Source organism: Heteronotia binoei, chromosome 1 (genome assembly GCF_032191835.1).
Source record: "Heteronotia binoei isolate CCM8104 ecotype False Entrance Well chromosome 1, APGP_CSIRO_Hbin_v1, whole genome shotgun sequence".
Classification (NCBI taxonomy): Eukaryota; Metazoa; Chordata; class Lepidosauria; order Squamata; family Gekkonidae; genus Heteronotia; species Heteronotia binoei.
The window spans coordinates 20,375,304-20,398,985 of record NC_083223.1 but is presented as its reverse complement, the minus strand read 5'-3'; the positions used below and the strand labels follow the sequence as shown (position 1 = coordinate 20,398,985).

The following is a 23,682-nucleotide window of genomic DNA, read 5'->3' as shown; positions in this document are numbered from 1 at the left end:
CAGTGACCTGAAAGAGGGGACTGATTTTAGTAACCCTGAAATGTAAACTGCAGCACATAGGAAATGCACCTAGGTCTTGCAAAGCAATCTGGCCGATGCTCTGGGTTTTCTACCACGTGCTGAGTGGTGATTCATGATTGCCAAGTGGATATGCCAGGATAGGAAGTACTTATCTAGTTGCCTTGGCAAAGTGGACATGTCATGGAAGACAACATTAGAGGGCTTTGTCTGATATCATGGCAGAACCAAATCTGACTGCCACACTGTGCTCAGGACACAATCTCTTACTGGAGAAGGAATAGAATCCTGGAAGGAAAAAGACACGCTAAAGACACTCCACTTTCAATGCACTTTCTAACTGGATTTTACTGTGTGGACTGGCAAAATCCATTTGGAAAGTGCACTGAAAGTGGATTGAAAGTGCATTATTTAGTGTGTGTGTGATCGCAGCCTGAGGCACTAAATAATGCACTTTCAATCCCCTTCAAGGGACTTTCCAACTGGATTTTACTGTGTGGACTGGCAAAATCCAGTTGGAAAGTGCACTGAAAGTGCATTGTGTATTGTGTATGATGATCACAGCCTGAAAACAGCAGGCCAGAGGGCAAATATGTCACTGAAAGAGAGAAAAGTGAAGTTTTTGAAGGGGGTGAAACTTTACACATCTCAAAGTTATGTTTTTACCAAAAAGAAGTTCCAAGGTGAAAATCAAGCACACAGGTTATCAGGGTTGGGGCTTTCATATAGATTTTTTAAAAATCCCAATTCTCCTCTGCAGTTTCTTCAGACCTGTTTGCAGTTGCACTTTTAAGCACAAGGAACTGACCCAAAGAAAGCTATAGAAAATGAACTACGATTATGACAGGAAGAGCAGAACAATTTTTACAGGAGAAACTACAAAGTTAATCCAGCAAGCAGGGGGCAGCTGGATTTCTATCCTTGTAGAAATACACCCCCCCCCCTCATTTTTACACTTAGCTTTCCTGCAGATTTTCTCAGACTGAGAAGTCCTACCCAAGCCCCTGGCCTCCACATGCATGCAACAAGCCAAGTCATATGGTCATCAACAGCGGCAATGGGGGAGGAAGAGGGACAATTGCAGGTAGATACAGGTAGTGCCAATGGGGGAGGAAAAGGGAGAATTGCAGGTAGATCCAGCCCTGACTCATGCATCCATTAGTCCACTGCAGCTGACACGTATCGCTGGATCAGGGTCATACAAGTTTTCCTTTAGAAAAAATGAGAACTGTGGGTGGAGATACGCACGTGCCCCAGCGAATGAGGGCTTCAGACACTATTCATACAAAACAGTTTCCTGCCCTTTCCTGTAGCATTTGATAAACATGGGTACTCGCTGTCACAAGAAAACACCATTTACCAGACTCCAGGCTGACAAGATAGGAATATTTGCATGCTGATCTGTAGCATACAACAATACGCTTGATTGAACTGATGCAGAACCCCAGTATGAATTCCCCAAAACGTCAGGACAGCTGGCAAAACCCCCACAATTGCAACAGAGCACCAATCTATTTTTAAAAAGGGACACCATTCCCTAGCAGTAAGTGCGACAACACCAACTTGGAATGAGAGGTCCCTGGCCAGAATATGGAACCTCACAAGCGCCTCCATCGTCTCCCTCCACCTCCCCTGCCTGTGGGCCTTTAAATCAAAGACAAGCAGATGTTCAACAGGTGAAACTGCAGATGCCACACCAGCTGAACTCAAGGAGGAGAAGTTTGATAAAGAAAATGGAAAGCTTGTAACCAGTGTTCCCTCTAAGCTGTGTTGGCATGAGCTGGCTAACAGATTTTTAGCCTCCGGCTCACACATTTTGGCCTTAGCTCAGGAAGGATGACCCCCAGAGCACACTAACTGTTGCAGCAGCTCACAACTTTAACGCCAGTAGCTCACAAAGTAGAATTTTTGCTCACGAGACTCTGCAGCTTAGAGGGAACATTGCCTCATGTGCCCATATTGTCAAATACTGCTGTGGCAGCCCAGAGTGCCAGCAGGGCATCTTGTCCTGTGGCCAATGGCTAGCAACAGCAGGTATCGCCACGCAGGATGGCTGACTGTACCCCTGCCACAAGTTTTGTTAGTCCTTAAGATGCGGCAGCGTCCTTACTCGGTTCTACTCCTGCAGACAGAGACTGACAGGGATTGGGGGGGCGGGAGAAGAGGGGAGAGAGCAGGTAGGTAAGTTTCCCCCCACCCCAGAGGCCCCTCTACTTACTGCTGTCACTCGCCCGCTCCGGAGCACCGCCAGTCCCACCAGGAGGAGAGCTAACCTGCAAAAAGGGAGCGAGGAGAAGAGAGAGGTTGGCGACGGAGGCGCCCAGGTGGGCTTCCGACGAGGGCACCAGGGCGCACAGGAGGCGGGAAAAGAGCCCCCACGGGCAGGGCCAGGCCAGGCCGCCAGTCAGTCTCCTACTTACCGCTGGAGGGATGGGGGGCGCCTCATCTTCGCCCGGCTGATCAGGAAGGGGCTCCTGGAGGGAAGAAACCAGACGGAGGCCGGTCAGCGCGGGAGGCTGCTGAGGGGAGAGGGGGCGCGGCGGGCCCTCCAGGGGCGAGGCGGGGCGCTTTCTTCTTCCTCTCCCCTCCGCGGCCGGAGGCTCGCCAGCCAGCACTGTTCCCTCTAAGCTGAGTGAGCGTGAGCCCGCTCACAGCTTTTGAGCCTCCAGCTCACCCACTGTTGCCTTAGCTCAGGAAGGAGGACCCCAGAGCGCGCCCATTGACGCAGCAGCCGAGAGGGCGCAGCGCTCGCAAGGCGCCCACGCCAAGGGAGGGAGAGCCGCCGCTGCCCCCCTCCGCGGCCAGCCAGTCCCCGCCACGGCTGCCCGCCTCCCCTCCCTCCTCAGTGGCACTCACCGGCCACGCAGCGCCCGAGCGGAGCGCGCCTCGCCGGGGCAGGAAGGGAGGCTGCCTTCAGCTTAGGGGCTCGCCCGCCGGCCGGCCAGTGGCCCGTCCCAGCCCAGGCCGGCTCTGCGGCGCCCTCCCGCCGAGGGGCGGGGAAGGGAGGGGCCGCGGCCGCCCACCCGCGGGGGCTGGGAGGCACGCTCGGCCGGCCGGCTGGCTCTAGAGGCGCCCAAGGCGAGCGGCGGGAGAGACGCGCGGCGGGACGGGGATCGGGGCCACCGGCCGGGCGAAGCACCATGGGCGGCTGCAGCATCGGCGGGCGGTGGTGGCGGCGAGGCGCGGCGCTCCTGCTGGCCGCGCTCCTGCTCAGCCCGGCGGCGGAGGCGGCGGCGGTGAGTAGCGAGCACGAGCCAGCCGGCGGTGCGGGGGAGAAAGCCCGGGAAGGACCCGGCGGGGCTTTGCTCGACGGTCACCCTGCAACTGTTAGGAGGGGAGGCGGTGGCGCGGCTGCCGCCGCCCGGGCACGCGACTTGTTGCCAGCGGGGGACTTTCTTGAGCTCGGCGCTCCAGCGGGATCCCGCCGAGGGGGGCGCTTCCAAGGTGTGGGAGCACGTGGTGCTGGGAGGGGGGGGGATCTAGTAAAGGGATCTAGCGGGCGCTGCGCTTCTTCTTCTCCGTTGCATTGCAGCGGGGAGCCCCGAAATGCTAGGAGCTCTTGGCTTGATGGTCCCGTTGCATTGCAGCGGGGAGCCCCGAAATGCAAGGAGCTCTTGGCTTGATGGTCCCGTTGCATTGCAGCGGGGAGCCCCGAAATGCAAGGAGCTCTTGGCTTGATGGTCCCGTTGCATTGCAGCGGGGAGCCCCGAAATGCAAGGAGCTCTTGGCTTGATGGTCCCGTTGCATTGCAGCGGGGAGCCCCGAAATGCAAGGAGCTCTTGGCTTGATGGTCCCGTTGCATTGCGGCGGGCAGACTCGAAATGCAAGAGGCTCTTGGTTTGGTGATCCTGGGAGGACCACGCAGCCATGCTCGGAACTAAGGGGAGGGGGACGGCCGGACTGGACTCTGTGTAAGCGGCTTGTTCCTCGTCCCACCGCGGCCGGTTGGTGCAAAGAGCAAGCCCGGTGCAAAGGGTTTTTTGGAAGCGCGCTGCGGCAGCAGAGACGCACGCGGTGAAAAGTGCTGCCTCACCTTTTTTCGCTCGGCCTCTCCGTAGCGTTTTCCCCCATCAGTCGGTGCAGCGAGCTGAATCGGAGGCGTTGGGCTTTGTCGCGTGTGTGCAAAACTTGCCACTTTAAGCGGGGGGGGGGGTGATCGTCCCGCAGTGAATAGATTTTGGGGCGGCCCTGTCCAGAAGCACTGAGTGCACGCTGGTTTAGTTTTAAGGGCTGTGGTTTAATAATTGTCTCATATTTACAAAATTCTGACGGACAGTGATGCAGTTGTCAAGTTATTGATTTCTCTGCAGCGGCTGTTGTCCAGATTTCTGTTTAATGCGCTGAAGACTGATTGAGCTTGTCGTGCATGGACGGGTGTGCTGTATCCCTTGTTTCTCGCTTCGTGCGCACAGTATTTGCTCTACTTCATAAACTTTTAGAGGGATGATTTGCATTTGAGTTTTAGCGTTCTTCGCTCTTGAGCGGACAGGCTGCCGTAGTCTCTTGGGGCAGGTCGGTGTGTCTCCAGTTCGCAACTTACCATATTCACTTGCAGAGAATGTGGTAAATTGCGGCCTCGGTGTCAAGTATTAAATCTAAATACGATTCTCCTGATCTCATTAATTGAATTGGAGTAGCACCACAGATAGTATTGGAGGATTGTGACCCATGATCGTGAATTACTATCTGATGAAGTGTGCAGGCACAGGAAAGCTTATACCGGGAGTAAAACTTCGTTGGTCTTAAAGGCGCCACTGGTCTCAAGCTTTGTTCTACCTGGAAAATAGTAGAGCTGGTTGAAAGAAATAAAGGATCCATAGCACATTTTCTACTGAAAGTCCTCATCTTCACCTTCCCCCCCCCTCTTTTTTTTTTAAACGAGCTGCTAAATATTTGGCCTTTATAAAGTTGCAGAAATTGGCAACAGGTTGATAGAGCCAAAACTAATCAGCCCAAATCCTGCAAAAATTAATCACCATTAAGTTCCATTGAATGCAGTAGACTAAATCACCAGCTTGCTGTCATTGGTGCAGTTAGAATTTTTAGACTCTAGATTTAATATAGGTGGTTTTAGAACTACAGTTCCCAGAATGCAGTGGGGGAGAAGAAGGCAGAGGAATAAAAATGGAGGTGAGATGGATGGAGCTTGTCCATCTCTCCCTGCAGCTGTATATGCTAAGCCAGTATGGCTAGGGTCTGTGGTTGCCAACCTCCAGGTGGAGCCTGTGTTGTCCCAGAATTACAAATGAGGCTACAGAGATAAGTTCCTCTGAAGGAAATGGCAGAATGAATGATAGTTCCCTTGAAGGAAGGGTGGCTACTATTGCATTACAAGACCTCTGAGCTCCTTCCTTTCACCCAGACTGCACCCTCCCCAAGCATCACCTTCAAATCTTCAGAAATTTCGCAATCTGTAATTGCGAACTCTACTGTGGCCTTAGATATTCACTCTGGAATCTGGGACTGGTGGAATACTGCTCGTTTTTACTTCAAGCACGTTGCTTTTGTGTGCGATGGGCTGTAATCCTGTGTACTCTTACCTTGGAGATTTTGAATACTGTGTCTTGCATGGGGTCTTAACTGCACATCATAACTAAATTTAGTTGAGTTTGTCAGAGTTGCAAGGTCTCAGATGTTATCCTTTTAAAATAAGTTTTAACATAACCAGTGTTTTTCAAAGGCGCTGAACTAGGTTCTTCACTTTTGAAATGCAGTTTTAAAATTGGAATAAGTCCTTTAGCTACACTATTGACATTCTCCTTTGCAAATATCTTCACAAATGAAGCTGTACTTAAAGGTTATGCTAATTCAAGTAGAGCTCTGAAAAGGTAAAACTTCCTGCACCTTCACCTGTCAAAAATAGTGTATTTTGGAAGGTAACAAAAACCAGGTAGGATGACAGAGGCCTACAAACTTTGGTTTGGCTAACAAGCTTTTGGTTGGCAGCCATCAGTCCCTTCCCCACCTCCCATGAAACCACAGGGATCATTTTGTAGAAAAATAGGCGTTGGAGCTCATTAGCATCACTTATTAGCATATCCCCCCCCCCCCCCCCGACCAGCCAAAAGCAACCTGATGCAAGAAAGGAGACCCCTGGGTGAGCGAGGCCTGCTTGAGTTGGCTAGAGATCCAGCCAGCCCAAGCAGGCTTTGTTCACCTGGGGCTCTCCTTGACTACCCTTCCCCTCCCCCCACAGTCCAAAGGCCAGCAAGCCACCTGCTGCCCAAAATCACATAAGAAGTGGAGAAAGGGTGGTGTGGGCTTCTCCAGGGGTTAATGAGAGCTGCTGGGGGTGTGGCAAAGCCCCTGGTGGCTGGCTGGCTGCCTGCTCTCCTAATCCATGGATTGTTATGCAGCTGCACCTCCTGTTCAATGGACAAAGTAGGTAGGTGGGGAAGGGGTGGTCAGAAAGATTCAGGAGTTGCATTCCTGTGAGCTCCTGCTGAATTCAAGGCCTGCATATACATAGGATGGAGGAAAATACAGAAAAGGGCAACCAATATGATTAGGAGGGATGATTAAAAGATGATTATGAGGAAAGATTGAAGGGTCTGGGACTTTTCAGTTTAGAAAAGAGATGACTTAAGGACGGACATGGTAGAGGTTTCTAAAGCTGTACATGGGGCGGAGACAGTTGACAAAGAAAATTTTCTCCCTCTCCAACATACTGCAACTCGAGGGCATTCAGTGAAGTGGAGGGGAAGCAGATTTAGGATGGACCAAAGGAAATGCTTCTTTACACAGAGAGTGATTAAAATGTGGAATTTGCTGCCATACGATGTAGTGATGGGCACAGGCCACAGCTTTAAAAGGGGATCAGACAGCTTCATGAAAGATAGGTCTATGAATGGCTACTAGCCCTGGTGACTAAAAGGAGCGTCCACATTAAAAGGCAGTAAACTTCTGAATCCCGGAGCCAGGAGGCAACATCAGGGGAAGGCGTCAACCTCCGTGCCTGATGAAGGCCCTCTAGAGCAGGGCGTCAAACTCATTTGTTATGAGGGCCGAATCTGACATAAATGAGAGCTTGTCGGGTTGGGCCGGGCCATGTGTGTACCTATTTATGATTAGGTAGCAAAGATATAAACTTTGTAAAGGACACAGACAAACACACAGATTTTTTTTTTTAAAAAAAACCCTTAAAACATTAGCACTCGGTCTTAAAGGTGCTTGCATTATATTTTCCCATGGGATCCAGGAAACTGGGCAATGGAAGCTCTGGCTCTTTCCTTCATTCCCCAGGGGACCAGGAGGGGGAGGAGCCTCAGCCAATAGAAGGAAAAGAAGCTTGAGAGAGCCTAGCAAAGCAAGCTATTTCTCCCCCCCTTCCTCCTCAAGGGAGGAGCCTCAGCCAATGGAGAAAATAGAGGTTTAGCTCTGTAGCTCCTGTGCTATTGAGCAAGCCTGGCAATTGAAACCGTGAGGCAGAAGGAAACAAAAGAGAGGGAGAAGAAAACAGATGACAGCCAGTTTCTTGGGGGCCTGATAGGAGCCCTTTGGGGGACCTGATTTGGCCCCTGGGCTGCATGTTTGACACCCCTGCCCCAGAGGAACTGTTTGGCCACTGAGTGAAACAGAATGCTGGATTAGCTGGACCACCAGTTTTGTTCTTGTGTTGAAGCTCTTCTTAGGATCTTATTTCACCTCACTCGAGGCTTCAGGCAACGCAGAAGGGAAGAAACCTTGTTTTTCCACCATCTGGATGTGTTTTGTACCTTCTTGATGGACCATCAAGGCTCTTCTAGTTTGTTCCTTTGCGGAGGCGGAGATTCAGTTGTGCTGAGGCAACCTTTTGGTGTGGTGGAACCATACACTCACTTCTCCCCAGCCTGAGGGTCAACAACAGGGTAGAGAAGGGAGATGGGAAGATTGGTTTGAAACCAGTTGGGCAGGGCACTGCTGGGGCTGAAGGAAAAAGCAGGAGAATCCAGGACTTCGATCTGTAAGAAAAAGCCCCCTGCTTTTCATTTACATGGACATCATGATCACCAGTATGGTTGCCAGGGTGCCTGGAGTTTTGACTCGCACACATCTGCTCTAAGAAGTGGACTTTGCCCACAGTTTCTAAGGCTTATGTGGATACTATAAGCCTCAGCTTTGCAGCAGCATTCTACATCTCTGGATGGGTGTTCGCTAGAACTATGGACGAGCTTCCAGCCGCTCCTTGAGTGCACAATCTCGGCCGTTGCAGTGGAAGAAGCCACGCCGCCATGAACTGTACAGGCAAACAGTTTCCAGCCTGTTTCCATGAACCAAAGGCTGACACCACCAGAATCCATCTTGTTTTCCTGACTCCATTACAGCAAAGCAAGAGGCCCACGTACACCACAGCTGTTTCAAACACCTGCATTCAAGCTTATCTTGGGCGTGCATCCTGTCAGATCGCCCAAGTCTTTGTCAGCCGGAACTCTTGACATGGAATGGTACCATCCAGTGGAGGAAGAAGAGGAAGAGAAGCTGTATTCCAAGACCAGAGCCATTGTATATATCGGGTGTCGCCTTAGGTTTCCATTTGACTCTCTATTGTCCCTTTTTAGATAAATTTGAGTAGATTATTTTAATCCCCTCCACCCAGGACTCGCCCATTCCTTGCCCAAACTGTCACACTGGAGCCTCCCCCTGCCCATTGTTACCTGGAAACCCAGTCAGGTAACCAGGGCCAGGTCCGCTCATTGGCTGGATATAAGCATCCAATCAGGTACCCAGAATAGACTGGCCACTGCCCACCACACAAGTCCAGCCCCTATGGTCACTTCGGAGCCTCCCCTTTTCTGAGGTAATGTACCATGTGGGTCAGCATCATGTACCATCTGACCACTTGTCATCTGCCCCTGAACCTCCTACCCCCTTAGCGGTCAAGGTAGACTTTATAACCTCTGACCCAACATTCTGCACGTGTGCATCTAGCAGTACCCCATTCCTTCTGTTTAGATACATCCCCGATTCCTGATCAGTTGAGGGTCCCTTCCCCCATCTCCCTAGTTTGTCACCATTGGAGCCTTCCTCGAAGACTATGATCGGTAATTATCACCCTGTTTGTCCATCCTTATGTTACCTCTCTATATTTCTCTCTATTTTTATTTCGTCTGTATGTATATGTATCTATTATCTTGTATGTGTGTTCTATATTTTTCCGTAATAAAATCATAATTGTTTTACTTAATTAGTGTCCTCTGTAAATTTAGTAAGAATTTCTGGAAGTTGAATCCTGTATATATAGATGCTAGGTCCTTTTGAGCCAAAGTTGACCACCTGTCAATTCCCCAACCTCTTTTGAGGGCATTTTGGCTTATAGATCACACACACTAACTAATGCACTTTCAATTCCGACAGGATTTTGTCAGTTCCCACAATAAAATCCAGTTGCAAAGTGGATTGAAAGTGCAGTATTTAGTGTGTGAGATCCCAGCCCAGGAGGGTGAGTAGGAAGACCAACCTAAGCAGCCCAGGGAATGTACAAGAAGAGTTGGTTTTTATACCCTACTTTACTCTACCTTAAGAGCCCCATAGCGCAGAGTGTTAAAGCTGCAGTACTGCAGTCCTAAGCTCTGCTCACAACCTGAGTTTGATCCCCAGTGGAAGCTGGGTTTTCAGGTAGCTGGCTCGAGGTTGACTCAGCCTTCCATCCTTCCGAGGTCGGTAAAATGAGTACCCAGCTTGATGGGGGGGAAGTGTAGATGACTGGGGAAGGCAATGGCAAACCACCCCACAAAAAGTCTGCCATGAAAACGTCGTCACCCCAGAGTCGGAAACGACTGCTGCTTGCACAGGGGACCTTTCCTTTTCCTTTCTCTACCTTAAGTTTTCAAAATGGCTTCCCTTCCTCTCCCCACAACAGGTGGGCAGAAAGAGATCTGAGAGAACTGTGACTGGCCGGAGGTCACCCAGCAGGCTTCACGTGCAGGAGAAGTGGGGAATCAGACCTGGTTCTTCAAATTAGAGTCTGCTGCTCTTAACCACTACCCAGGCCCGGAGCTAGGGGTTCTGGCGCCCCAGGCTGAACCCTGCGTCTTCACCCCCTCTCAGGATCTGACGAAAGCGATGTTATTAGGCTAAGCGCGAACACTCAGCCCCTTGGCCAGGCAGCTGCACCCGCTGCCACCACCGCCAGTCAGTTGCGCCTGGGCTGGGTGGCTTGACTTGGTCCCTTCCCCTCTCCCCCTTGGGCTGCGGGCGGCTCAAAGCGTGCTGTGCTAGGGTGTGGGCCTGGTTTGGTCCTCCAAGGTCCCACCACCTGAGGAAGGAAGGCTGCCGCCCAAGCTCTCCACCACCACGCCTCTCCCACTCTCTTGCGATATGAAAGAGGGCTGGGCTGAGCTGCGCGTTCAGCTCGGCATGAGTGGGGAGGGGGCCCCGCCCCTGCGGCAAGGTGGCGCCCCAGGTGGCCACCTACTTCGCGGACTCCCACGCGCTGGCCCTGCCACTACACCACACTGGCTGCAAGTTCACTGGCCTGGGTCTCACCCCACACTTTCTCATCTCTTCCGGAATGTGAAGTACACAGCTGACAGAGGGCCTGTTGCTTCTCCTTGATACCTCTCTCTCTCTCTTTGGTATTGTATATTTGTTTATTTATTTGCTTTCGATTTATATCCCACCCATTCCAAATGGACTCAGGGCGACTAACAATCATAAATTATATTTGTGTGTGTGTGTGTGCCTGCATGTGGAATTCATGTCGACCTCTGGTGACTGACCCCTACTGGGGGCCTTGGGGATATTCAGAGAGGAGGCTGAATAGAGCTGCCCTGTCCTCTTGACTGGGTATTTCCCCAGGCTTGTTCCCTGAGATCCGTTTCACCAGCGCTCTCTCGAGATTGAATTTGGGACCTTTTGTATCCACCACAGATTTAAATGCCATCCAGTTGCAGCCCCTAACGCTTCACTAGAAGTTCGCTTGTGCTTTTGAGAGATTACTTACAAACGGGGCTGGCTTGTGGTAATTAGATCAAGAATTCGGCATTCAGGCTTCCCCTACAGGGACAGGAGTCATAGCACAGGTCTTCTGGAGGCAAATAAACACAGATAAGTAATGACTAAGTTCAAAGCCACTTCCACTGTTGCATGTTACCGTGGGCATTGTTCTTGCAGTCGATCCAGACTAAACAAAAGAGGATATTTCAGAAGCCACGCTATCCAAAGTTTTCTTCTTTCTATGTGCTTAAAGGGCAGCTTTTGCAGACTCATAGTTTCCATCGTACGGTTCTATCCTGAGCAGAATTATATACCCTTCCAAGTCCATTGACTTCTATGGACTTAAAAGGGTGTAACTGCATTGACACTGAGAACTGCTTACACTGATGACAAGCGATTCTGATTAAAAGGATGTTCTGTGAAGACTTGAAACAAACAGAGTACTTGAAGAGCAGTTTTCCAGATTGTCTCCCTTTAACATCTCCTGTTGAGGAAAAAATGGAGAATGTTAAAAGTTCTGCTTCATCTTTGTGGAGAATGTTAAAAGTTAAAATGGAGAATGTTAAAAGTTCTGCTTCATTTGTGGGGGATTTAATACTCTTTCAATCAGCACCACATTATTTAAAGATTATTTTTAAGTATGACAGAGACCATGTGTCGCATTCTCAGGGTGCAGGCAGGCAGGAGTCCAAAGCCAGTCTAAGGTCAAAGTCCAGGAAGTCAAGCAGGAGCCAAGTCACCAATGCAGAATCACAAACCGGAATCAGAAGCCAATGTCCAAAAGGTCAGGGTGCCAAGGAAATCAAGCAGGTCAGGATCAGGAAGGAACGTGGATGCAAGCCAGAGAATAGACTTGTTGCTTCCACAAGGTTACCAGGTCTTGGGTGGGAGCTATATGGGAGTCTCAATCAGCCTGCTCCCTGGGTGGCAGTGACTCCGCTAGAACTCAGGGCTGAGAGATCTGAAGCATCAGCTGCCTCATGTCTTCGCTCTGAAAGTTCTTTCCGGAGCCTGCTTCAAACTCTTGAGATGAGAGGAGGAGAGCTTAGAGGAGATTGATCGTCAACAGCTGACACTGGTGCCTGGAGAGTGATTGATGGGCCAGCTGCTGTTTCTTCAGCTGAGGAACTGGCTGGCAACTCTTCTAGGTCTGTTAACCCTTCCAGCTCCTCCTCGTCAGGGCTCATGACACTGCGTTGCATAGATCATTGAATTATCTTTTAGGTTTTGATCATAAACACATTTATATTGGGAGGTGATTTCAGTTTGGATCAGGGTGTCTGTGGCTGCAATCAGACAGGCAGTTTGACACCCAGTATAGTTGTTTTACCCTAATGAATTAAAATGGCTCATACACATTCCTAAATCTGGCAGCCAGGATTTTTTTTGTAGCAGGATCTCCTTTGCATATTAGCCCACACACTCCAGATGTAGCCAATCCTCCAAGAGCTTACAGTAGGCCCTGTAGAAGAGCCCTGAAAGCTCTTGGAGGATTGGCTACATAAGATAATGCATGGGATGGAGAAAGTAGAGAAAGAAGTACTTTTCTCCCTTTCTCACAATACAAGAACTCGTGGGCATTCGATGAAATTGCTGAGCAGACAGGTTAAAACGGATAAAAGGAAGTACTTCTTCACCCAAAGGGTGATTAACATGTGGAATTCACTGCCACAGGAGGTGGTGGCGGCCACAAGTATAGCCACCTTCAAGAAGGGTTTAGATAAATATATGGAGCACAGGTCCATCAGTGGCTATTAGCCACAGTGTATGTGTGTATATAAAATTTTTTGCCACTGTATGACACAGAGTGTTGGACTTGATGGGCCGGCCGTTGGCCTGATCCAACATGGCTTCTCTTATGTTCTTAGGGGGAGTGTGTGGGCTAATATGCAAAGGAGCTCCTGCTACAAAAAAAGCCCTGCGGGCAGCCATTCCCCAGTCATACTCCCCCCATTGTGAGATGAGTTGGAGATATAGTAAATAGACAGCAGATGAATTCTGGTACTTTCAGATCGTGTTGCCAGGTGTCTGAAGTCCCCCAGGGAGTGCTCAAAAGTGGTTTGGAAGTGTGAACCTTTAGTTTCAGTTTCACCATTCTGGGTTTTTTAAATGGTAGAGCTCATGGGTGCGCATATGTACCCAAAACATGTTTTTTTAAAAAAAAGTCAGATAAGAAAAAAAATAAGACCAGACTGCGTGCCTGTGGTTGACACACAGTACTAATCTGAGTAATCAACCATGGAAGTAGTGCATGGTGGGAGTCTGATCGAAAATCTCCGTCACAAACTGTGACAGAGTAATTAGGGTCACGCCCAGGGGTTTTTTTTTAGCAGGAATGCACAAGAATGCAGTTCCAGCTAGCTTAGTGTCAAGGGGTGTGACCTAATATGCAAATGAGCTCCTGCTGGGCTTTTTCTACAAAAAAGCCCTGTGTGAAACAATTGTGACATTAGGGGGTGTGGCCCAATATGCAAATGAGTTCCTCCTGGGCTTTCTCTACCAAAAAAAAACGCTGGTCACTCCCAAACCCCACCAACCTGCCAGTCTGACTGTAGTGTTTGTGTGAACACTTTAGATCTGAATAACTTTGATCTTAACGGCAGTAAACAATCGATAAATTGCAACCTGTTGGAAGAAAATAGTCTCCCCCTTGATTTGATTCATCTTGGACATCAAGATGCTAATAAATGTTCACTTCGGAGAGAATTAACGCAGATCTTCTCTTTATTACTTTTTATATAGGTGAACTTAAAGCATCACATCAGATTTTTAGCGCAGCTTTAGTGAACTAGGGACCAGGAAGATGTGATAATCCACAGATCAAGATGCAGGATAGAACCTGCCAAGAAACTTCTGACAAGTGGCTCTGTATTGAAATAAATGTCACTATTTTAGGTGCTTTTGTTTCATCTTGTTGTGTGGGACAGCTGAAAGCACAATATAGGGCAGGGGAGAGAGATGTACCCCATCCCTTCTCCCCTCCCCTCCTCTAGTACTTTACCCCATGAAATTGCTTCTGCTGATGTTTGGAGCCTGGAGCATTTTCTTTTGCTGGTGTCTGGAGCTCGATTGGAGGGGTTGGGGTGGGGATGCCTCCAAAACAACTATTTCAGATGATGAAGAAGAAGACTGTGGATTTATACCCCGTCCTTCTCTCTGAATCAGAGACTCAGAGTGGTTTACAATCGCCTATATTTTCTCCCCCCACAACAGACACCCTGTGAGGTGAGTGGGGCTGAGAGAGCTCTCCCAGAAGGTGCCCTTTCAAGGACAATTCCTACAAGAGGGCTAACCCAAGGCCATTCCAGAAGCTGCGAGTGGAGGAGTGGGGAATCAAACCCCCTTCTCCCAGATAAGAGGAAGCGTACATGCACACGAAAGCTTATACCCTGAATTAAACTTTGTTGGTCTTAAAGGGGCCACGGGACTCAAACTTTGTTCTGTTGCCTCAGACCAACACGGCTACCTGCCTGAAAACTATTTCAGATGGAAAGAAGTGGGCGGAGGAAGGATCGGCACCCTCTCTTTGCTTTTCATGCTGGGCTTTGAATGGCCTCTCTCCTCCTGGGGATGGCTTCTTGCTGTCATTGTATCTGGCTTCACCACCAGATTTTTTAACCCACGGAATATTTGCCTAGCCTGCCTACCCATGCATGTGTGCTAAGTTATTTTGGGCTTAATAGGTAAAGCAAAGTAGCATTGTGGGGGCGGGGGGGAGAATGCAATAAAGAAACCACCCATGATGTTGGAGGGGGAACCAATTAAGTTAATTATTTGATAAATTTAAAACATTCTTTCCACCTTTCTACCCAGTTCAGCGTCCCCAAATACAAAAGGAAGCATTTCTTCACTCTGGCCGTTTTCACACTAGCGTTTACTCCGGCGTAGCACTCCATTTACCTCCGGATCTTTTCCTGGTTTTCGCACCTGTTGCTCCGGCGCTGCATCTTGCTCCGGTGCTGCAGGGGTTTCACGCCGGAGTATCTAGATCCACCTCCTTCCGGAGTTTTTGAAAACCTCCGGATCCACACCGGATCCACTCCTCGGAGTTTGCTGTGGGAAATCCATCCACGCCGGATCGACTGCTTTGTGGGCGTCACCCTCTCCCTTTCCATCCTCCCACCCCATCCACCCCCTTGGCCAATCATCAGCCGTTCGCGGCGCTTCCCAAAAGTGCCCGCAGGGCCATTTTTTAAAAAAAACTTCATATTTCTTGCGTAATAGCGATATTTCGAAATTAACAAAAAAAAAAACCCTCCTGCGTTATTTCGCTGCTGCGTTATCTCGCAACTACATTATACATTGTTGGGGGGGGGGGAGAAATCTAGTGCCGGCGCGGGCCAAAGCGTTCATGTGTGTGTGTTTTAAAAAGGCAATGCCTCCCTCAGCTGTGCCACCAGGATTTCTGGACCTGCACAAAATCGCCATGTATAAAATGGGAAGTTGGAGCCCTGCATTCTTCTCCCTGGCTACATTCCGCTCGGTTAGAAAATAGACGCGAGCTCGCTCTTCACACACGCCACAGAAGGGGAAGGAGAGAATGGGGCGGGGGGGGGAGCTCTGGCGGCAGGAATCAGTCAGGTCCCCGTTGCAAGCGCCAGCCAGGGAGGGGAAAGAGCGCAGAGGAAATCCCAGCTTCGCCACCCGGGAGGGAGCGAGGCTGGGAAAGGAAGAAGCTGCCACACACACACACACACACACAAACCCCTCGATTTCTCTCTCTTCGTTATTGCGATATTTCGCAACTTCAGAATTTGGGGGGGGGGGGAATCTAGTGCTAGGATTCTCCACTGTGAATGCTTCTGTTAATACATAAAGGGCTGTGGAGGATCCTACAGCTACAGCCAATCCATGAGCAGAAGCAGCACACGTGATGCGGTTTGTCCATGAAAAGAAGGGGAAGGAACAGCTGTGACTGCTCGATGTTACGTTATTACGTCCTTACGCAACCAGACTTGCGCTTAAAAAAAAATGATTGACAGGGCATCGAACTCAAGTCGATGCCAGTGGGAAAACGATTTGAGCTGGGGCTTCATGGAAAGCGACTCCGCAAATGAGTCCATGTGCGAAAACGAGGAAAATGAGCCCGACATAATTGCGCCGTGGAATAAGGGGAGCAAACGCTAAGTGCGAAAACGACCTCTGTGAAGATAGTTTCAGAGAGTAACCATGTTGGTCTGCAGTAGAACAGTTAAATCCAAGTCTAGTAGCACCAGGGGTTTTTTTTAGCAGCAACGCGCAGGCAGGGTTGGAATTCTAGCAGGAGTGCATATTAGGCCACACAGCCCTGATGTAGCCAATCCTCCAAGAGCTTACAAAAAGAGCCTTGTCAGCTCTTGGAGGATTGGCTACATCAGGGCTGTGTGGCCTAATATGCAAAGGAGCGCGCTCCTGCTGGAATTCCACCCCTATGCACAGGAATGCAGTTTCAGCTGGCTTGGTGTCAGGGGGTGTGGCCTAATATGCAAATGAATTTCTGCTGGGGTTTTCCTACAAAAAAGCCCTGTGCAAAACAATGGTGACATCAGAGGGTGTGGCCTAATATGCAAATTAATTCCTGCTGGGGGTTTTCCTACAAAAAAGCTTTGAGTAGTACCATGGAAGGATGGACAAGATTTTTGAAGGGAGCTCAAAAGCATACCCTGAAAAACTTTTTTGGTCTTAAAGGTGCTACTACTGGACTCAAATCTGACAGTTCACTCAATGAGTAATTAAGCAAGCAATCCTAAACTGGTCCGTTCAGAATCCTATTGAATTCTAATCAGTGAAGTTTGCTCCCCGGAAACTGTTGTTAGAGTTCCAATGGATGATGTGGAATTAACTACCAAAGGCTGTAGTGATAGTCTGGAGGGAGGTGTCCAAACTATGGCTTGGGAGCCACTTGTGGCTCTTTCACACATATTGTTTTACTCTCAAAGTCCCCACTGCCCCATCGGGCCGGCTTGGAGAAGGCATTTGCATCTAAATCGCTTCTCCAAGTCAAGCCAGCTGGCAGCTTAGAGAATGCATTTAAAGTTTCCTTCCTTCCTTCCTCCCTCCCTAGCTGAATTTGCTTTCTTTTCACCTCTCCCTCCCCATCTATTTGCCTTCCTCCCTCCCTCCCTCCCTCAAACATCTGATGTTCTTGTCTTGCAGTTCTCAACCACCTGATGTTTATTCTATGTGGCTCTGGCATTAAGCAAGTTTGGCCACCCCTGGCCTGCAGCATAGATGGCTATAAGAGGGAATTAGATTCAAACTCACTTCTTCACGGACCAGCAGTGGAGTAATCAGTATCACGTAGACAGTCACAACTTTCCTTCACTGTAACCAGCTCTTCAGTGAAGAGTTGCAGTGGGCCGGTTGCAGTGAAGGAAAGATCTGACTGTCTACATGATACTGATTAACATTTTGGCTCTGTGAAGGAAGTGAGTTCGAATTGAGAGCAGAGGAAGGCTTCGAAACCGCCAACAAGGTCGAGATATGGTGAATTCTCTCCTACACTTATTTTAACTGCATCGAGGAATCTTTCTGGCATTATGGATATCTATTGGATTTCAGCAAGACCATTACAAAGTATCTAAGAAAGCTGAGCGTTGGGCGCCATTTTGGGAACACTATTCCTTTAAGAGACAGTTACCTTGGGACAGATGAAAGGAATTAAACAGGGACTTTTTTGTGGCTGCCCGTTTACATTCTCCCTCTGTCAGTCGGAGGCCATCTTGGGTGCTTTCCACCATCTTGTCAGGGAGGCAGGAAATAGAATAATTCTTCTTCCTCTTCCTTGACCCTGGAGCACCCAGATCTCCTCAGTTTCTTTCCTGCCTCTGAAGGGAGAGCAACTAGTTAGCTGAGCGCCTATTAAAACAGGAAGCAGCTTAGTCTTTATTCTTTATTTCCTTACCTAAGTCTTATCTGTCAACCTTTACTCCTCTTTAACTTTAAACCTGGTCTAGACTTTACCTATTTTCTTCAGTCATATCTCTTTAAGCAGGGAGGGAGTGCTTCCCGTGGCTGCTGCAAAGCGGCTGACTTTTTTTTTTTCCTTCTCACCTCTCTGCGAAGCGCCGCAAGGAGCGGCGGATGGAAGCCTTCAGGGACAAGTTCCTGGAGGACGCGGCTTCGCTCAGCTCTCACGCCGACGCCGTGGGAAGGGACCCCGGGACCAGCATGACTTCTCAGCTTGCTGCGGTTCCCGGCAACGTTTCCCAACATGGTGACTCTAGTCGCCGCAGGCTAAAGTGCGCAGGAGCGGCAATGGATGGGCTCGATGTTCCTCCCCAGCAGAAGCTTGCAATGGACGGCAGCCATCTTGGGGAAGACTTTTTGGCGCGCTTTTCTGCTGATGGTTGCCATGAGCCCCTTGCTTCGCCCCATAGGACGGTTGCCAACCTCCCAGCGGGAGCCACTTCAGGAGGCCAGCCCCTGTCGGATCAAGCCTCCACGACTGACCCAGCCCTACTTCAACGGTGTGGTAATGTACTTCACCCCACGGGGCCCTTTTCTCAAGAATTTATGTCCATGCTCCAGCAAACGATTAGGGCAGAGCTGTTCAATGCTTGTTAATCAGGGGCTATGGGCATGGGGTCAGTGGGGTCCAGGTCTCCCTCCCCTTCTCCTTCCTCCTCACGCCTCCCAGAACAAAATCTGCCCAGAGAGCGCACTTGGCCAACTAAAGCAGCCAGAAAAGAGATCAATAATTCTAGATTTATAGAGGAGGATTCAGAAGAGACTCGTTCGGATATGGAGTCTCAATCTAAAGATCAAGAGAGTTTTATTTCAGATGATGAGGTGGTGGATGTGTGTGTCCCGGGACAGTCAGTTTGTTGCTTTAAAGCTGATGAATTTCAATATTTATTAACCAGGGTTATGGCAGCACTAGCGCTGCAGGATGCTTCCCCTGAGGAGGGGAATACCAGTACTGATACCAACCCCAGGAACAAAACTACTGGGGAAAGGGAGTTTTCCAGGGCTGCACACAACTTCTAAGGTTTTTCCATTCCCACAATTTTTTGAGAGGCAACTCAAAGCTGAATGGGGAAAACCTAACTCTAATCGCCAGCTTCCTGGTTTTGTAAAAAAGTTATATGATTTGCCTGTTTTTGCAAATGAGATGTTACAGGTTCCAGTGGTGGATGCACCAGTGACGGCACTTCAGAACCCGGGCTTGGTGTCAGAAGACGGTCATGGTTCCATCAGAGACAATTGGGACAAGAAGATCGATCTGGCTCTAAAAAAGATCCCACGAGGCGGTAACCATGGCAATAAAGGCATGTACAGCGTCCTCCATTGTATCCAGAGCAGCTATAGTCTGGGCTAGGAGGCTTTCTTAGCTGTTACCAGAAAACACTAAGAAGTTAATGGAAGGAACCTCTAGGCTGCTTAAAGCAGCGGAATTCACGGCCGACGCTTCCTTAGACGCACTCACCTTTTGTTCCAGAGGTCTGGCCTCAGGGGCAGTAGCCAGAAGAGGCGTCTGGCTGAGAGCATGGCCCGCAGACAACCGATCCAAGCAAATCGTGATATCTTACCCGTTTCAAGGAGAAAAACTGTTTGGTAGTGCCTTAGACAAGATTTTAGTGGAAACTAAAGACAAAAAGAAGGCCATGCCAAAGAACCTTCAGAGAATTGATAGAAGAGGTTTTTATTCTCAGCCATTTCGTTCCTCACACACCTTGGGCAGACCGAGACCTTATTCAGATAACAAGAGATCATCTTGGAATCAACCAAGACAACCCTTCAGAAAAGGATTCAACAATCCTAGATTCCCCAAACAGAACTCAGATCATAGGGACAAACAGGAACGGGAATCAAAGTTTAACAAGGCGTGACTGGACTTCAATTCCAGTAGGGGGAAGACTTCAGTATTTTCAAGACACCTGGGAGGCTTCCCAGACAGACTGCTGGACATTAGAGATCGTCTCTTGCGGTTATGCAATAGAATTCAAAAACACCCCACCGGAACGTTTCCTAGTATCTCCGATCCGAAAGAATTTGGCAAAAAGATCAATAACAAACAAGGCCATTGCACATCTCCTAGAAATCCAGGCTATAGAATATGTGCCAGCAGATCAGGTGGGTCGAGGCATATACTCAATATTCCTCACGGTCCCCAAGAAGAATGGGGATTGGAGAGCAGTACTCGACCGAAAGTTTCTCAACAGATTCATTCGACTTCGGCACTTTCGCATGGAGACCCTGAAGTTAATCACAGAGGCCCTACAACCAGGAGAGTTCTTCACATCATTGGATCTTACGGCAGCTTATCTCCACATTCCAATCCTACTGTCTCATCGGCGGTTCCTTCGATTCTGTGTGGGACACAGACATTTCCAATTCAGAGCACTTCCCTTCGGCCTAGCCACAGCCCCCAGAGTCTTCACAAAAGTGATGGTGAACTTGGTGGCTCATCACAGGCAACAGGGGATTCATGTTCATCCATAGCTAGACGACCTTTTGATCAGGTCAGTGTCCAATCAGAAAGCTCTATCAGACGTCCAAACAACCATCCGGTGTCTACAGGAACATGGTTTCCTCATAAACCTAGCCAAGAGTTCCCTAGAGCCTACACAACGGCTAGAACATCTGGGAATGATCATAGACACATGAAAGAACTCTCTCTTTCTCCCGAGCAACAAGATCCAAAAAACCAAGCAGCTCGTGAATCTGGCCATTCGGAATGCTCACACTCCATTATTGACATTAGCCAAATTGATGGGCCTACTTATTTCGAACATAGACGCAGTTCAATGGGGCAGACTACATACGAGACTTTTACAAAGCTTGCTCCGTCCCCATCAGTACCAGATAATGGAAAAACAGAATCCACAGATCAAGGTCACACTAGAGGTCAAGAAGTCCTTGATGTGGTGGTCCAAGGACTCCAATCTTCGACAAGGGAAAGTTTACTACCTTCTCAGAGAAGTACAACTATTCACGGATGCCAGTCTGTCAGGATGGGGAGCGACGCTCGACAACATCCCAACACAGAGTCGCTGGTCAACGTCAGAGGCTCAACTCCCGAGCACTGTTTTAGAGTTACGAGCAATCCGTCTAGCCCTACTATTCTTCACTATCTATCCGCACTATCTAGTGCGGAAACAACATGTTATAATACAAACAGACAATGTGGCTGCAAAGTCCTACCTGAACCACCGGGGGGGGATCGAGATCCTCAGCTCTGTCCAGAGAAGCAAAGACACTATTCAACTGGGCAGAACACCACCTTCTGTCCATCAGGGCAGAACACATCAAGGGCATTGCCAACATCCAAGCAGATTGGCTCAGTCGAACGACCATACAACCTGGAGAATGGAGATTGAAGACGTCAGTGCTCCTACAGATAGTCAAACAGTTTGGTCAACCGGTCGTGGATCTATTTGCTTCTCACATCAATTATCAAGTACCAACATTTTACACCAGGTTTTTTCATCCGGCCGCAGCGGCAGTGGATGCTCTGACAGGGATTTGGCCTCAGGGACTTCTGTATGCCTTCCCTCCGATTCCAGTGCTATCAAGATTCCTTCGTCAGGTACAACACCAGAAAGCACAAGTTATCCTGGTAGCTCCATGGTGGCCACGACGCCCATGGTTCTTTTCTATTCAAAAGTTATCGACCACTCAATCCCTGCGGTTGGAGATCCTTCCAGACATGTTGACACAGGGCCCAATCTGGCATCCACACCCAGAATGGCTGCAGTTGACTGCGTGGAAATTGAACGGTCTACATTCCTGAAGTTAGGTTACTCTTCAGAGATTACTAATACATTATTGGTCTCCAGAAAGGAGTCCACCACCAGGATTTACAATGCTACTTGGAAAGCGTTTCATAGGTTGTGCCGAAGGAAAGCAAGGGATCCACTAAACCCTTCAATTCAGTACATTTTGGAATTCTTGCAAGATGGGCTAAAATCTGGTCTGAAACCAGCCACTTTACATAGGCAAGTAGCAGCATTATCCTCTGTATTGGGACTGATACAGGGCAAAGATGTTTCCAGACATGCACACATACAAAGATTCTTACGGGGGGCCACACTCAAGTGTCCTCCACAAACACACAGGTTCCCAACGTGGCATTTACACACTGTCTTGTCCGCACTCACAAAATCACCCTTCGAGCCTTTACAGGACATTTCGCTAAGATGGCTACGTTTGAAGACCATTTTCTTGAAAGCGATCACATCAGCAAGAAGGGTTTCGGAGATTAATATTTTGTCTGTAAAGAAAGAACTCTGTATTTTTCACAAAGACAAAGTGGTTCTTCGTACAGATCCTACCTTTCAGCCCAAGGTTGTATCTAAATTTCACAAATCACAGGAACTACATTTGCCATCATTCTGTCCAGACCCTAAACATCCTAGGGAACGAATGTGGCACCATTTAGATGTTAGACGCTGCCTGAAGGCATACTTAGTCAGGACAGAACCAATTCAGAAGACGGATGCCATGTTTATCATCATTACGCAACCAAGGTTGGGCCAGAAGATGTCAACCTCTGCCGTCAATTATGCTATTAAGCAATGCATCATGGAAGCTTATAGAGCAATGAAATTAGAAGTATCCAAAGGGATTACAACACATTCAGCCAGAAGCGCGGCAACTAATGCGGCCTTTAACAAATATGCCTCAGTGGACGAAGTGTGCAGGGCTGCGACATGGTCTTCCATTTCAACATTTGTTCGACATTACAAATTAAACACTTATTGTTCAGCAGAAGCAGCATTTGGCAGAAAAGTGTTACAACATGTATTACTAGAAGAGAGCGATGCCCCACCCAGTCATTAATCTACTGCTATAGGAGTACCCAAGATGGCCTTCGACTCAGAGGGAGAACGACCATTGGTACTTACCATGAGGGGTCATTCTCCTCTGAGTACAGGAGGACATCTTGCCCGCCACATCGCATCGCTCATACTAGGGTCTGTTCTGCCATTTCTATATCTATTTCACTTTTTCTTGCTGCTTCACAGTTCCTTTTCTGTTATGCCTTTAGCATATTAACTGGCTGTTATTAATGTTATTAATGTTATTACTGTTATTACTATTTCATTCTTCTGAGTAAGGTTGATAGTTTAGAAACTGCTTCTCGGAGTATCCCAACTGAGGAGATCTGGGTGCTCCAGGGTCAAGGAAAAGGAAGAAGAATTATTCTATTTCCTGCCTCCCTGACAAAATGGTGGAAAGCACCCAAGATGTCCTCCTGTACTCAGAGGAGGAGAATGACCCCTCACGGTAAGTACCAATGGTCATTTTCTTGTCATGATTTGTATGTTATATAATTAATATAGACGTTCTTCTAAAGTGTTGTGTAATCTGGTGAGATTTTGTTATTTCATGACTTGGAGGATGGCAACTCTAATTAGAGAGAAGATTAAAAAGGAATGTCTCCAAGAATGCTGTGAGTCCTAGTGACAGTTAACCTTTTCGTGGAACTCAGCAGTGGCTGGATTATGGAGAGGAACTATGAGTGCAGAAGACTTGGTCTCCCACCAAGACTTGCTCTCCCACCAAGATATAAACTCCCATCTGAGATCTGCTTTAAAAGTCTGCAAGAAGAAACTTCTAGATGTCAGGACAACCTCTATCAAAGTCCCACGAAAACTAGTCTGAATCTTCATTTCCGATCATTGTGGTTGCTATTTTTTGCCCACACTTCCCATGCCTCTCTAGTATCCATTTCTTTTCCTTCCTCTAGGCAGAGCATTGCTGTCCTTCCCTTCCTTAGCCGTGGTTTCTTGGAATGTGTCCCGGAATGTGACTCAAAAGTGCTTA

General features: G+C 48.7%; 2 protein-coding genes across 2 annotated transcripts in view; one reads left to right on the top strand and one right to left on the bottom strand.

Moving 5' to 3' along the window:
- Positions 1 to 2,470, bottom strand: part of COL4A2 (collagen type IV alpha 2 chain) — a 226,109-nt gene extending 223,639 nt beyond the window's left edge. Inside the window, exons 1-2 of the mRNA XM_060231861.1 lie at positions 2,439 to 2,470; positions 2,237 to 2,291 (exon numbers count right to left, since the gene is read on the bottom strand). Coding sequence (XP_060087844.1) covers positions 2,237 to 2,291; positions 2,439 to 2,464 — 81 coding nt within the window. The 5' untranslated portion in view covers positions 2,465 to 2,470. The remainder of the gene's footprint in view (positions 1 to 2,236; positions 2,292 to 2,438) is intronic.
- A 688-nt stretch (positions 2,471 to 3,158) lies between these two features.
- COL4A1 (collagen type IV alpha 1 chain) overlaps positions 3,159 to 23,682 on the top strand; it is a 237,364-nt gene continuing 216,840 nt past the window's right edge. Inside the window, exon 1 of the mRNA XM_060259360.1 lies at positions 3,159 to 3,254. Within this exon, the coding sequence (XP_060115343.1) occupies positions 3,159 to 3,254 (96 nt within the window). The remainder of the gene's footprint in view (positions 3,255 to 23,682) is intronic.